General features: G+C 50.7%; 1 protein-coding gene across 1 annotated transcript in view; it reads left to right on the forward strand.

Moving 5' to 3' along the window:
- Positions 1-14,094, forward strand: part of LOC124805274 (4-hydroxybenzoate polyprenyltransferase, mitochondrial) — a 76,636-nt gene that overhangs the window by 22,303 nt on the left and 40,239 nt on the right. Inside the window, exon 2 of the mRNA XM_047265785.1 lies at positions 7,744-7,910. Coding sequence (XP_047121741.1) covers positions 7,744-7,910 — 167 coding nt within the window. The remainder of the gene's footprint in view (positions 1-7,743; positions 7,911-14,094) is intronic.

The raw sequence follows: 14,094 nt of genomic DNA on the forward strand, positions 1-14,094 counted from the left end.
GGCCCGCTGTACATTGTCCGTCAGTGTCCTACATGTCCTCAACAGTACTTCCTGGGGTGCAGATTGAACCACCCTGCTCCATTTGTACTGGTCCCTTGTCCATTCAAAACTAGACTACAGGTGCTTTGTTTATGCATATGCATGTCTGGCCCTCTTACGCTGTCTCAACACAATTCACCATCTTGGCATCCATTTGGCCACTGGCACCTTTAATACTAGCCTGGTTGAGAGTCTGTATGCCAAAGCTGCTGAACTACCACTGTCCTACTGCTGTGACTCTCCTGAGCAGGTATTCATGCTGTTTGTCTGCCATGCCTGGCCACCTATCCTATGCCTCCGTCTTCAATGACTCCTTTGATCGCCATTATGGGGAGTGTCCCTCTTCTGTTACCTCATGGAGTCCACTTTTGGTTCTTGCTCCAGTGGCTTAACTTCACACGACCTGCAACTTTCCTGGTGGGTGTGAACCCTTCACCACCTTGGCTTCGTCCGGCAGCCTGTGCTCACTTGGCCTTCGTTCGCTTCCTAAAGACAGTACTCCAGTCCCCCCCCCCCCCCCCCCCCCCCAGGGGGTCCACAACTCTTTTGTGCATACGTGCGTAGCGAGCACAGGACCCCGAGCTAATGTGGCCTTCCTTCCTTTCCGGGCTGCATACCTTCCCTTTCCGCATCATTCCCCATCCCCCATCCTTCCCCATCTCCCATCTTCGCCCTCCTCCCCGCCCCCCTCACCTCCGCCTCTTTCCTTCCCTTTCTCCCCCTCTGGAAGTATGTTTTGTGCCTGCATCTGGAGACAGACGCTTGAAACTGTAACAAATTCTTTGCTTTCTCCGCTTGCAAGTCTTCATCCTTCCTTTGTCCTTCTCTTTTCCCTACCTCTTCTTTGCCCTTTTCTCGGCTGCGGTGTTTGAGACCTCTCTTCTTTCCTTTCCCTTTCTCTTTTTTCCTCCCTGTGCGTGTCTGAAGGCCGACCCATGCATTTCCATGCGTAGCCGGTGATGGGGTAACACGTAATTCCCCGCCCCGGGTAGACAGGTAGGACACGTACGTACCCCCTGGTAACGGCCAGGCCAAGGGAGGGGTGATTACCCGAGCTGATACCTTCCGAAAGTGCCGATTGGTCCCTCCGTCCGTTTGTCGGGAGGTGTTACCTGAGGTGTAAACAATCACCTAAGGCGGGAGTGCCCTCAGGGAGGGCACCCACAAGGAAGGAGCACGCCATCGGAGACGCCGGTAATCATGGGGGATACTTTCGCAATGGTTTCCTCATCTTCTACTATGTCAGCTCACAAGCGTAAGTTAGAGTCTCAGCCACAGACAGTCCTTCCATCGTTGCCATAGTTCCTTGTTGTTTCTCGGTCTGACGAAGGTCACAACTTCTCCACGGTCAACCCTTTCATTTTTCAGAAAGGTGTCTACGCAATTGCAGGTCCTGTAAAGTCTTGTTCCAGATTACGAAATGGCACCTTGTTGTCAGAAACATTCAGTGCCCTCCAGGCACAAAAATTGCTGCGTACTTCACTGCTACACACCTTCCCTGTCTGGGTGGAGCCTCACCGTACTTTAAATTCATCACGTGGGGTCGTTTATACACACTCCCTCGACGGATTGTCTGATGAGGAAATTCAACACTACCTGTCTGACCAGGGCGTAAGGGCACGTAGAGTCATGGAAAGGGTTGACACGAACATCATTCCAACCCATACTGTCTTCTTGACATTTGACAAAGTTCAACTCCCATCGAAAATCAAAGCAGGCTATGAGATAATTTCCGTTCTCCCTTACATCCCAAACCCTACGCGTTGCTATCGGTGTCAGCGGTTCAATCACACCAGCCAGTCCTGTTCCAATCCAGCCAAATGTGTTACGTGTGGCAAGGATGCCCATGAGGGTGCTTGTCCACCTCCATCCCCTCGTTGCATCAACTGTATTATGGGTGTCCATGCGGCTTCCTCTCGAGATTGCCCCATTTTTAAAGACGAAAAGCTCATTTAGGAAATCAGAGTGAAGGAAAAGGTGTCAACCTTTGCTGCTCGAAAATTATTTGCCAGTCGACAGCCCACCATGCCTCAGACAGGAAAATACAGCACTGTACTTGCCTCTCCTCGGCCAACAAAGGAGGCGGCCACGCTGACTTGTGACCTTACCTTTAGTGCCACGGTCGTCAGATCGGCCAGTGCGAAGATCGCCTGTTCCACCTCCCCACTTTCGCCTGCCCACTCTATGGCTCACCCTTCATCGGGTTCTGCTAAATCTCGAGCCCAAAAGTCAGACACCAAGACTTCGAAAAAAGAGCATACTCGTGAAGATTTTTTACGTACCCCAACTTCACAACCATCAGTTCCTCCTTCATTTAAATATCATGTTTCCAAGAAGGCTAGTAAGAAACCCAGTTCATCTCCTTCTCCGCCAAGGCATGTCTCATCTACAGCATCACCTGGCAGTAATCGCCCTCGGCCATCTTCTGTGTCACCGAGGCGCACTGCTGGCGGCCGATCAACTTGCCGATCGCTGGTGGCAGGAGCTGCTGCTGAACAACCTATGGATCAGGATCTTCTGCCTTCGGCTGAATGCCATTCCATGCTGTCGGTCGCAAGCTCTGAGCAATCGCTGAGTTGACGGCAACCGTGGTCACATTCCTCAATTTTCTGTTCACCCTATGTCCACTATCCACTGGAATATCTGCGGCCTTCGAACCAATCGGGATGAATTGTCGATCCTCTTACGATCCTACTCGCCGGTCATCTTCTGTCTTCAGGAAACAAAGCTGCGTCCCCATGACCGCTTTGTTCTCCCCCATTTTCAGTTCGTCCGATTTGATCTCCCCTCTGTTGAAGGCACTGCAGCACATGGAGGACTCATGATTCTGCTCCATGATACTCTCCATTATCACCCAATTCCCTTAAACACTTCCTTCCAAGCTGTCGCTGTCCATCTTTTCCTTTCTGGATATACCTTTTCTCTTTGTACTGTATACATTCCATCGTCCACACCAATGGCACAAGCTGATCTCCTTCGTCTTCTTGGTCAGCTTCCACCCCCCCTATTTGCTGGTTGGGGACTTCAATGCCCACTACCCGCTTTGGGGATCTCCACATCCTTGTCTGCGTGGCTCACTATTGCTAGACATCTTCCACCAAGCGGATCTAGTTTGCCTCAACACTGGGGACCCTACATTTTTGTCTGCCTCCACGACAAATTTCTCTCATTTGGATCTTTCGGTCGGTACTGTTCCGCTAGCTCGGCGCTTCGAATGGTTCGCCCTTGATGATACACACTCGAGTGACCACTTTCCATGTGTCCTTAAACTGCAGCCTCAACAGCCATATATGTGCCCGCGACGCTGGAAGTTTGGCCAAGCCGATTGGACACTTTTTTCGTCTCTAGCGACATTCGATGACCGTCACTTTCCTAGCGTTGACGATGAGGTCACACATATTACAGACGTTATTCTTACAGCTGCAGAACGTTCAATACCATGCACCTCCGCATTGCCCCGGCACCACCCAGTTCCTTGGTGGAACGCGGCATGCCGTGACGCAATACGTGAGCGGCGACGTGCTCTTCGCGTTTTCCGCCACCATCCTACTTTGGACAACTGTATCCGCTATAAGCAGTTCCGAGCGCGATGCCGTCGCATCATCTGCAATAGCAAGAAGGAAAGATGGAAATTCTTTACTAGCTCATTTAACACCTTCACTCCCTCCTCGGAAGTTTGGAGTCGGATTAGACGGTTCTCAGGCGCGCCTAGTTTCTCCCCGGTCTCTGGGCTCACTGTCGCGTGTGATACATTAGTGGACCCCGTCGCAATTTCTAACTCATTGGGTCAACACTTTGCTGAGATTTCGAGCTCTTCAAATTACCCGCCAGCATTTCTCCCGAAGAAACGTGCAGCGGAAGTGCGACCTCTTGCTTTCTCCTCTCAAAATTGCGAAAGCTACAATACTGTTTTCTCCATGCGGGAACTCCAACATGCACTCTCTTCTTCTCGCTCCTCCGCCCCAGGACCGGATGGTATCCACATCCAAATGTTGCTGCATTTATCATACCATAGTCTGCTTTAGCTCCTTCGCCTTTATAATCGAATTTGGACCTACAGTACTTTTCCTAGATGATGGCGGGAAGCTATCGTCGTTCCTGTTCCGAAACCGGGAAAGGACAAACATCTCCCCTCTAGCTATCGCCCCATTTCTCTCACGAGTAGTGTGTGTAAGGTTTTGGAGCGTATGGTGAATTGCCGTTTAGCTTGGTGGCTGGAGTCCTGCAGTCTTTTAACACCTGCCCAATGCGGTTTCCGAAGGCATCGTTCTGCAGTTGACCATCTTGTTGCTCTCTCCAATTATATCATGAACAATTTTCTCCGGAAACGCCAAACAGTAGCAATATTTTTTGATCTGGAGAGAGCATACGATACCTGTTGGAGGACAGGCATCCTCCGCACACTGTTCTCTTGCGGCTTTTGAGGTCAGCTGCCCCTTTTTCTTCACGAATTTATGGCAGAGCGCACATTTAGAGTGCGGGTGAACACCACTCTCTCCCGTACTTTCTCCCAAGAAAACGGGGTACCCCAGGGCTCCGTGCTGAGTGTTGTACTGTTTGCCATTGCCATAAATCCGATTATGGATTATCTCCTTCCTGATGTCTCGGGCTCCCTCTTTGTGGACAATTTTGCGTCTACTACAGCTCTCAATGGACCAGCCTTCTTGAACGACGTCTTCAAGGATGTCTCGATCGCCTCCACTCTTGGAGCATCGAAACCGGCTTCTGTTTTACTCCCAGTAAGACCGTTTGAGTTAATTTTTGGCGATGTAAGGAATTTATTCCACCCTCCTTACATCTAGGACCTGTCAACCTTCCGTTTTCGGATGTCGCTAAATTCTTGGGTCTTATGTTTGACAGAAAACTGTGCTGGTCCTCCCACGTTTCCTATCTTTCGGCTCGCTGTCTGCGATCCCTCAACACCCTCAGTGTCCTGAATGGTACCTCCTGGGGAGCGGACTGTGTGGTGCTTCTCCGCCTCTATCGCGCCTTAGTGCACTCAAAATTGGACTGTGGAAGCATAGTTTACTCCTCTGCTCGGCCGTCTATTCTTCGGCGTCTCGACTCTATCCACCACTGTGGATTACGTTTAGTGTCTGGAGCTTTTTACACCAGCCCTGTGGAAAGCCTTTATGCTGAGACTGCTGAACCTCCGCTGTCCAATTGGCAAGCTGTCATTCTGAGTCGTTATGCTAGCCATCTGTCTTCGATGCCTGCTAATCCGGCCCATGACAGTTTTTTCGACGCCTCCTTGGATGTAGGGTATGCAGGCCGCCCTTCCTCCCTACCACCACCGGGAGTCCGCTTCCGTCAACTGCTCCATTCTCTTTCCTTCCACTTTCCTAAAACCTTCTTGACAACTTGGGGTACAGCACCGCCTTGGCTCCGTCCGCAGATCTGCCTGCTCCGTGACCTTTGTCAATTTCCCAAGGATGGTACCCCTTCACTTGTTTGTCGTCGGGCATTTGCTGCTCTATGTGCACAAATGAAGGAAGCCACATTTATTTACACTGATGGCTCGAAAACATCGTTAGGTGTAGGGAGTGTGTATATTGTTGGTGACACCCTCAATCGATTTCGGCTTCCCGACCAGTGTTCGGTTTACACTGCGGAGCTTTACGCTGTTCTCCAGGCTGTCCAATACATCCGCCGCCATCAGCGGATACAGTATGTTATCTGTTCAGATTCTCTCAGCTCTCTCCTCAGTCTCCAAGCTCTCTACCCTGTCCACCCTCTGGTCCACCGGATTCAGGACTGCCTCCGCTTGCTCCACTTGGGGGGCCGTCTCTGTGGCGTTCCTGTGGATCCCAGGACACGTTGGTATCTGTGGAAATGAGGCGGCCGATATAGCGGCCAAGGCTGCAGTCTCTCTTCTTCGGCCAGCTATTCGATCGATTCCCTTCGCCGATCTACGGAGCGTTTTATGTCGTCGTGTTGTTCTTTTATGGCACGCACATTGGTCGACACTTCCCCATAATAAATTGCGGAACGTGAAAGCTCTTCCCTGTGCTTGGACCTCTTCGTCCTGAACGCGTCATCGGGAGGAGGTAATTTTAACTAGACTCTGGATAGGGCACTGCCTTTTTAGCCATCGACATCTTTTAAGCGGCAATCCTCCCCCACTCTATCCCCACTGCTCTCAGCTGTGGACGGTAAGACACCTTTTAATTGAGTGCCCCTATTTTACTCCGTTACGCGCCCATTTACAGCTGTCGCCTGATATATCGTCCATTATAGCAGATGACACGCACTCGGCCAATCGCGTTCTCGAGTTTATTAGTGCCAGTGAGATGTCAGTCATTTGAAGCTCTTTTTGGGGACAACCAACCCCTTTCTGTAGTGGATTTTTAAGCTTTCCTTCTGCTTTTAGTTTCCCCAATTTTTTGAGTTTCGTTCCCATTGCTGCTGCTTTCCATTTTCATTTTTTACCGTTTCCTAAGTCACAGACTGGGCGCTAATGACCATAGCAGTTTTGCGCCATAAAACAAGCAAACAAAAAAAGAAAAAGTACTCCAGTCTCACTCTATCACCTTCAATTTCACGTCCTTCGCATATAACTTCGTGATAGTACCTTTGTGTACACTGATGGCTCTCGGACTGACTGTGGTGTCGGGTGTGCACAGATGTTTTTCAGTATCAGCTTCTGACACACTGCTCAGTATTCACAGCAGAGCTCTTTGGCCTGTATCAGGCCACAGAATACATCTAGCAACACAGGCTTTTCAATTGTGTCCTCTGCTCAGACTCTTTCAGCGGCCTTCAAAGTCTCTTTTTGCTTTACCCCGCCCATCTGTTAGGGCAATTGGTCCAGGAAAACTGTTACATGCTCACGCCTGCTGGAACCACTGTGGTGTTTGTGGGTTCCTGGACATGTTGATCTGCAAGGAAACGAGGCTGCTGACGCTGCTGCCAAGCCGGCAGTTCTTGCCTCTCAGCCCTCTAGTTCCTGTATTCCCTCCAATGATCTCTGTGTTGCCGTCTGTCAGATGGTGGTGTCACTTTGGCATTGCCGTTGGTCTTCCCTTCATGGGGAATAAGCTTCAGATTATTAAGCCTCTTCCAGTGGCTTGGACAACCTCCTTTCAGCCCTCCTGCCGTGAGGGGGTAATTTTAACTAGGTTGCTTATTGAGCACTGCCTTTTTAGCCACTGCCATTTGTTGAGTGGCACTCCCCCATCACTTTGTTCACATTGCACCCAGGTTTTAACTGTCAACCATTTCCTGACAGAATGCCCATTTTTTAACCATTTACTTTCCCGCTTGGGTTTGCCGTCTGATTTATTAGCCGTTTTAGCCAACGACGTGCGGGCTGTGATTGCGTTTTACTTTCTATCCATCATAGCAATATGGCAAAGGCCATTTAATTTTTAGTTCCGGACCTCTGTTTTTCTATGGTGTATTTTATAGACCTTTCACCACATCCCTGTAGTCATTTTTTAACTTCTGTGTGTCTTCATGTTCTATAATTTTGATATGGGTGCGGACAACCCTAGTTGTTTTTGCACCCAAAAACAAAACAAAACAAAAGAAAAGATCAGTTTCCCATGGCTAAGGACACTATGAATGTGTGTACGTAGACTCTGCTGAGTTAAAGATAGTACTGTGTGGTTTATGAAAGATGCAAATTTGATCTGTTCATCAACCACAGTACGAGTAGTGATGTGATAGTATGTTAATTCGACCTTTGTCTTCTTTTCATATTAGGATCATGGCTGTTGTATTGGCCATGTGCTTGGAGTATAGCTATGGCAGCCTCTCCTGGTTCCTGGCCTGATCCACTCCTACTGGGACTGTTTGGCATTGGTGCCATTTTGATGCGTGGTGCAGGCTGTACTGTTAATGACATGTGGGATCGTGATATAGATTCAAAAGTAAGTGTATTTTGTTTTGTATTAATATTTCTTGGTAAAATGTGAGCTCTTTAACTTTTTCATAAAATATATTGTTCAGTTGGTTTCATTTGGAACAAATTTCATTACTTAAGGATTGTTTCCGAATTGTTGAAAGCATATGTGCCAGGGTATTTGTAGTTTTGGAGAAGGCAAGCATGAAAACATAAGTAACATTTCAAAACAAAATATGAACACTGTGTTATTATTATTATCATCTTCTCATGTCTGTAGCTGGAGGAAACAGTTGACTTGACACAATACCTCAGCCATCTTCAGGCTGAGTGCTGTTTACTAAATCTTGCCATAACTGATCTAGTGAACAGCGCTCTCACCTGAAGAAGGTGGCCGTATTGACACCTGAAATATTTTAGTAAGATAAAAGTATACCTGAGAATAATATGGTGGATTAATATGCTGAGAAAGTTCACACAGTCACATCAGTGCTGTAGGATCTTATAGTAACTCTAAAGTGAGAATTTTCTGACTAACACTACTCAATTTGTGATGGTACACCGTACCCGAACCTCGCAATAAAACTTTATTTTTTATCAGTACAGATGCTGTACTTGCACTTTTAAAATGCACAGAAAGCATTAAAATAATGTTTTAAGAAGTATAAACCTAAAAAACACCCCTCCCCACTCCAGAGGGTCACCGTGCTGGAACCTCATTTTTACAAATGAAGCACTGTGAATAAATATAAAGATATAGGAAAATGGTTTTGTTGAGTGTGTAAGAGTCAGACAGCAGATACAGTGGTTATATGTATATGCTATAAATACTGATTGCAGATTCAACTTTAAATAGTAGCTCTTCCTATAACTGATTACATAAGTCGGTTCCAAGTGATAGGAAGGCAACTTATGAAGTACAAAGTTCAGAAGATTCAAATGCTGTGATGGATCTTGCCTTCAGATCCCGGTTGGGTTTGACCTCCATCTCTCAAAATTTTCCGAAGAGCGAGCCGATTGGGGAAGGGCGCCTTACTTGGTGCATTGTGTCTATCTTGCGATCAGACCTTTCGCCAGCTTATTCGCTGTTGAATTGCAGTCCTGCCCGCTCTCCATCTCTTGGGCATGACTACGTTCCTGCGTGCAGATTCCACCTTGCATTGTGCAGTGCCTCTTTCTGCACTGACGGCGACCATGGACCACATGTTACCTAACATCCAGCACGGTAGCCAGTCCGTTGTGGTGGGGCCGCCATGTACCCCAACACAGGGATCGCTCTACTGATGCCTGCGCCATTAACTCCCCATGTATGCCAAGGAGTAGATGCCTATCCTCCTGGGGTATCGGGACTCCCGGCAACGGCCATCCTGCCAGGTGGCCTTTGCTGTGGCTGGGTGGCGCCCGTGGGGAGGGCCCTTGGTCGGAGTAGGTGGCATCAGGGCGGATGACCCGCAATGAAGCGTGGTACATCGTCTCTTGCTGGTGGCCAGCCGCCAGCAGTCTTTAAGCGTTCTCGGGCTCAATTTAACGCTCAGAAGTACGATCCGAAAACATTCCCCTCCCTGGCCTCACCGTGGGAGGACCGTAAATCTCAGGATGGCAGTAGCAGTTATTCGCCCTGATTCTTAGTTTGTACGAGAGCTGATGTGGAGTCTTTTCTCTCCACAAAGCCTCAGTTCTTCGTCGAGCATTTAGAGGACAAGTTTGGGGAGGTGGAGGGCTTGTCCAAAATGCGCTCTGGATTGGTCCTGATACAAACGGCATCCTCTGCCCAGTCACGACAGTTACTTGCTTGTGACAAGTTGGGGGATGTTGCTGTTACGATCACACTGCATAAGAGTTTAAATATGGTCCAGGGAGTTATTTACCATAAGGACCTTCTTTTGCAGTCTGATGACGAGCTCCGCGCCAACTTAGAGCGCAGAGGTGTTCATTTCGTCCGGCGTGTTCATCGGGGTCCGAAGGAAAATCAGATAGCTACCGGTGACTTCATCTTGGCCTTCTAGGGTGTTATGTTACCGGAAAAGGTCAAGGTGATGGTCTACCGATGTGACGTCAAGCCCTATATCCCTCCCCCGATGCGGTGCTTCAAGTGCTGGAAGTTCGGCCACATGTCTTCCCGCTGCACTTCCAGCCTCACATGTCGAGATTGCGGACGCCCATCTCATCCCGATACTCCATGTGCCCCGCCTCCCATCTGTGTCAACTGCGGGGAGCACCATTCACCTTGCTCGCCAGACTGCAGAGTCTTCCAGAAAGAGCGCAAAATCATGGAATATAAGACCCTGGACTGCCTGACTTATACTGAGGCCAAAAGGAAATACGACCAATTACATCCTGTGAGAATGACATCTTCCTACGCCGCTGCTACAACACCTGTGCTCGCCCCATCAGTTTCGCGATTTCCAGCGATTTCGACGAGTGGTACAACTCCTCTTGCCCCCTTGCCAGTGGGGGGGGGGGGGGGGGAGGCTCTACCCACCGGGTTGCTCCTGCGCCACCTACCTCAGGAGCAAGACAGTGGCGTAAGTGCCCACAATCAGCTGGTCGAAGGGCTTCACGATCCTCCTCAGTCCCGGAGACTGAATCGGTGAAGCCCTCCCAGCCAGTTAAACCCAAGGAGCAGCGTGAGAAATCCAAGAAGAAGAGCTCTAAGCCCAAGGAACTCGTGGTGGCAGCCACCCAACCGCAACCTTCCAGCTCTGCGTCTGAGGACCAGGTGGAGATTCTGGCGTCCGCTAACGACCTCGATCTCGCCGGTCCCTCAGACGCCATGGATAGTATTTGCACGGATGCTCCATCGGAGGCAGCAGGTGACCCAGCTGTGTAATCTGCCTTCCCAGTCCCGTCACGCCTTTCTCGGACATGGACAATATCCTCCTCTAGTGGAACTGCAGCGGTTTCTTCCATCACCTAGCTGAGCTCCGACAACTTATCAGCCTTCACCCTTTCTTCTGCATTGCTCTTCAGGAAACTTGGTTTCCAGCAATGCGAACCCCCGCCCTCCGTGGCTATTGGGGTTATTATAAGAACCGAGCAGCTTATGAAAGGGTGTCTGGTGGCGTCTGCATCTATGTCCTTAACTCTCTTCACAGCGAGTCTGTCCCTCTACACACAGCTTTAGAGGCTGTCGCTGTTAGGGTGTGGACGCCACAGGCTATTACAGTCTGCAGTCTTTACCTTCCACGGGATGGTGATGTCGCGCAGCATGAGCTGGCTGCGCTGCTAGCCCAATTGCCGTCACCTTTCTTGTTACTGGGCGACTTCAACGCCCATAACCCACTGTGGGGTGGGTCAGTGGCAACAGGTCGAGGCGCCATCATTGAGCATTTATTGGCACAGCTCGATCTTTCACTTTTAAATGATGGTTGCTTCACACACTTCAGCGTGGCGCATGGCACGTACTCCGCCATCGACCTTTCGATCTGTAGCCCTCGCCTTTTACCGTGTATCCAATGGATTGTGCATGACGACTTGTGTGGCAGTGACCACTTTCCGATCCTTCTGTCACTGCCACAACGTCAGTCTTCTGGACGCCCTTACAGGTGGGCAATGAATAAGGCTGACTGGGACTTGTTCTCCTCCATTGCCGCTATTGAGCCTCTCTCTAATGACGACATTGATGCGGTGGTTCACTCAGTCACCACCAGCATCGTTACTGCCGCAGAATCTGACATTCCCAGTTCTTCTGGGTCCCCTCGGCGGCGGACTGTGCCTTGGTGGTCGCCTGAGATCGCTGAGGCGATTAAAGATCGCCGGCGGGCGCTACAGCGTCACAAGCGACATCCCTGCATTGAACACCTCATCACCTTCAAACGGCTGCGTGCGTGGGCCCGCTGCCTTATCCGCCAAAGCAAGCAGGAGTGCTAGGAGCGGTATGTGTCCACCATTGGCCTCCGTGTCTCTCCATCGCAGGTCTGGGCCAAGATCCGACACCTCTATGGCTATCGGACCCCTGTCAGCGTTCCTGCGCTCTCACTGAGTGGAGCAGTTTGTACAGACTCCGACGAAATTGCCAACAGCTTGGCAGAGCATTTTGCTCTTAGCTCCGCTTCTTCCAGTTACCCACTGGCCTTCCACTCCATTAAAGAGCTGATGGAATGTCGGAGCCTTTCCTTTCGCACCCACCATTCTGAATCCTATAACGCTCCATTCAGTGAGTGGGAATTTCACAGTGCCCTTGCCACTTGCCCTGATACCGCTCCTGGGCCAGATCGCATTCACTGTCAGATGCTGAAACACATTTCAGTGGACTGCAAGCGACGCCTCCTCGACGTTTACAACCGTCTCTGGGTCGAGGGTGAGTTTCCGTCGCAATGGCGGGAAAGCATTGTCATCCCCGTTGTGAAACCGGGCATGAGCCCCTTGGAGGTGGACAGCTACCGTCCCATTAGCCTCACCAACATTCTTTGCAAGTTGCTTGCACGGATGGTGAGCCAGCGGTTGAACTGGGTACTGGAGTCACGGGGCCTTCTGGCTCAGTCTCAGGGTGGGTTCCGTAAAGGCCGCTCCGCCGCCGACAATCTGGTGAGCCGGGAGTCGGCCATCCGTACTGCCTTTGCCCGCCGTCAGCACCTGGTCGCTGTCTTTTTCAACATGCAGAAGGCGTACGATACGACATGGCATCATCACATCCTTTCTACACTTCATGGATGGGGTCTTCGGGGCCCTCTGCCGACCTTTATCCGCAATTTTCTGTCGTATCGTACCTTCGGCGTGCAAGTCGCGGCCACCCATAGTTCCTCCCGAGTCCAAGAGAACGGGGTACCACAAGGATCTGTCCTCAGTGTCTGCCTGTTTTTAATCGCAATAAACGGGCTCGCTGCAGCGGTGGGAAATTCTGTCTCTGCTTCCCTGTATGCTGACGACTTCTGCCTTTACTACAGCTCTATTGGCATTGCAGCTGTTGAACGTCAGCTACAGGGCGCTATCCGCAAGGCGCAGTCTTGGGCTGTAGCGCATGGTTTTCAGTTTTCGGCTGCCAAGACCCGCGTTATGCATTTCTGCCGGCGCCGAACGCTCCATCCTCAGCCGCAGTTTTATCTTGATGGCGAGCGTCTTGCTGTGGTGGAGACCCACAGGTTTTTGGGTGTAGTTTTTGATGCCCGGTTGACTTGGCTGCCTCATATTCGGCAGCTTAAACAGGCGTGTTGGCGACATCTAAACGCTCTGAGATGCTTGAGCCACACCCGCTGGGGCGCCGACCGATCTACCCTGTTACGGCTCTACCAGGCGTTAATCCAGTCCCGTCTGGATTATGGGAGCCTGGCTTATGGCTCAGCATCCCCATCTGCGTTGCGGGTGCTGGACCCAATCCTCCATAGCGGAATATGCCTTGCCACTGGTGCTTTCCGGACCAGCCCAGTGGACAGCATACTTGTGGAGGCGGGTGTCCCTCCACTGCGATTACACCGCCAATGTTTGCTGGCTTCTTATGCTGCCCATGTTTTCAGCTTGCCCGGGCATCCTAACTATCGGCTACTATTCCCACAGTCGCACGTCCATCTTCCAGAACGCAGGCCCAGGGCTGGATATACGATCTCGGTCCGTGTCCGAGAACTTCTCTCCGGGCTTGGGGCTTTACCTCTTCCGCCTCCTTTCCGGGCACCTCTGCATACACCCCCGTGGTGTGTGCCTCGCCCTCGCCTTCAGCTGGAATTGGCACAGGTCCCGAAGGACTCAGTCCCTCCGGAGGCTTTCCGCCGCCGCTTTCTTTCCATCCTCGCAAAGTATCAGGTCTCTGGCATTGTTTACACTGACGGTTCGATGGTTGCTGGTTGTGTCGGTTATGCGCTAACTCTAGGGGACCATTCCGAACAACGTTCCTTGCCAGCTGGCTGCAGCATTTACACTGCTGAGCTGGTTGCCATCTTTTGTGCCCTGGAGTATATCTGCTCCTGCTCAGGTGAGTCCTTCGTTATCTGTAGCGATTCCCTGAGCGGTTTACGAGCTCTCGACCAGTGTTCCCGTCTGGTGATGGCTATCCAGGAGTCCCTGCATACTCTTGCCTGTTGCGGCCGCTCTGTGGTCTTCGTGTGGACCCCAGGCCATATTGGGATACCCGGCAATGAGAATGTTGACCGCCTGGCAAAAGAGGCCACCAGTACACCATCTCTGGACATTGGCCTCCCGGAGACAGATTTGCGAGCATTCCTATGCAGCAAAATTCTAGACCTTTGGGACACTGACTGGTGCGCCCTGCCTTCACGAAA

This window comes from Schistocerca piceifrons, chromosome 7 (genome assembly GCF_021461385.2).
Source record: "Schistocerca piceifrons isolate TAMUIC-IGC-003096 chromosome 7, iqSchPice1.1, whole genome shotgun sequence".
NCBI classification, from domain to species: domain Eukaryota; kingdom Metazoa; phylum Arthropoda; class Insecta; order Orthoptera; family Acrididae; genus Schistocerca; species Schistocerca piceifrons.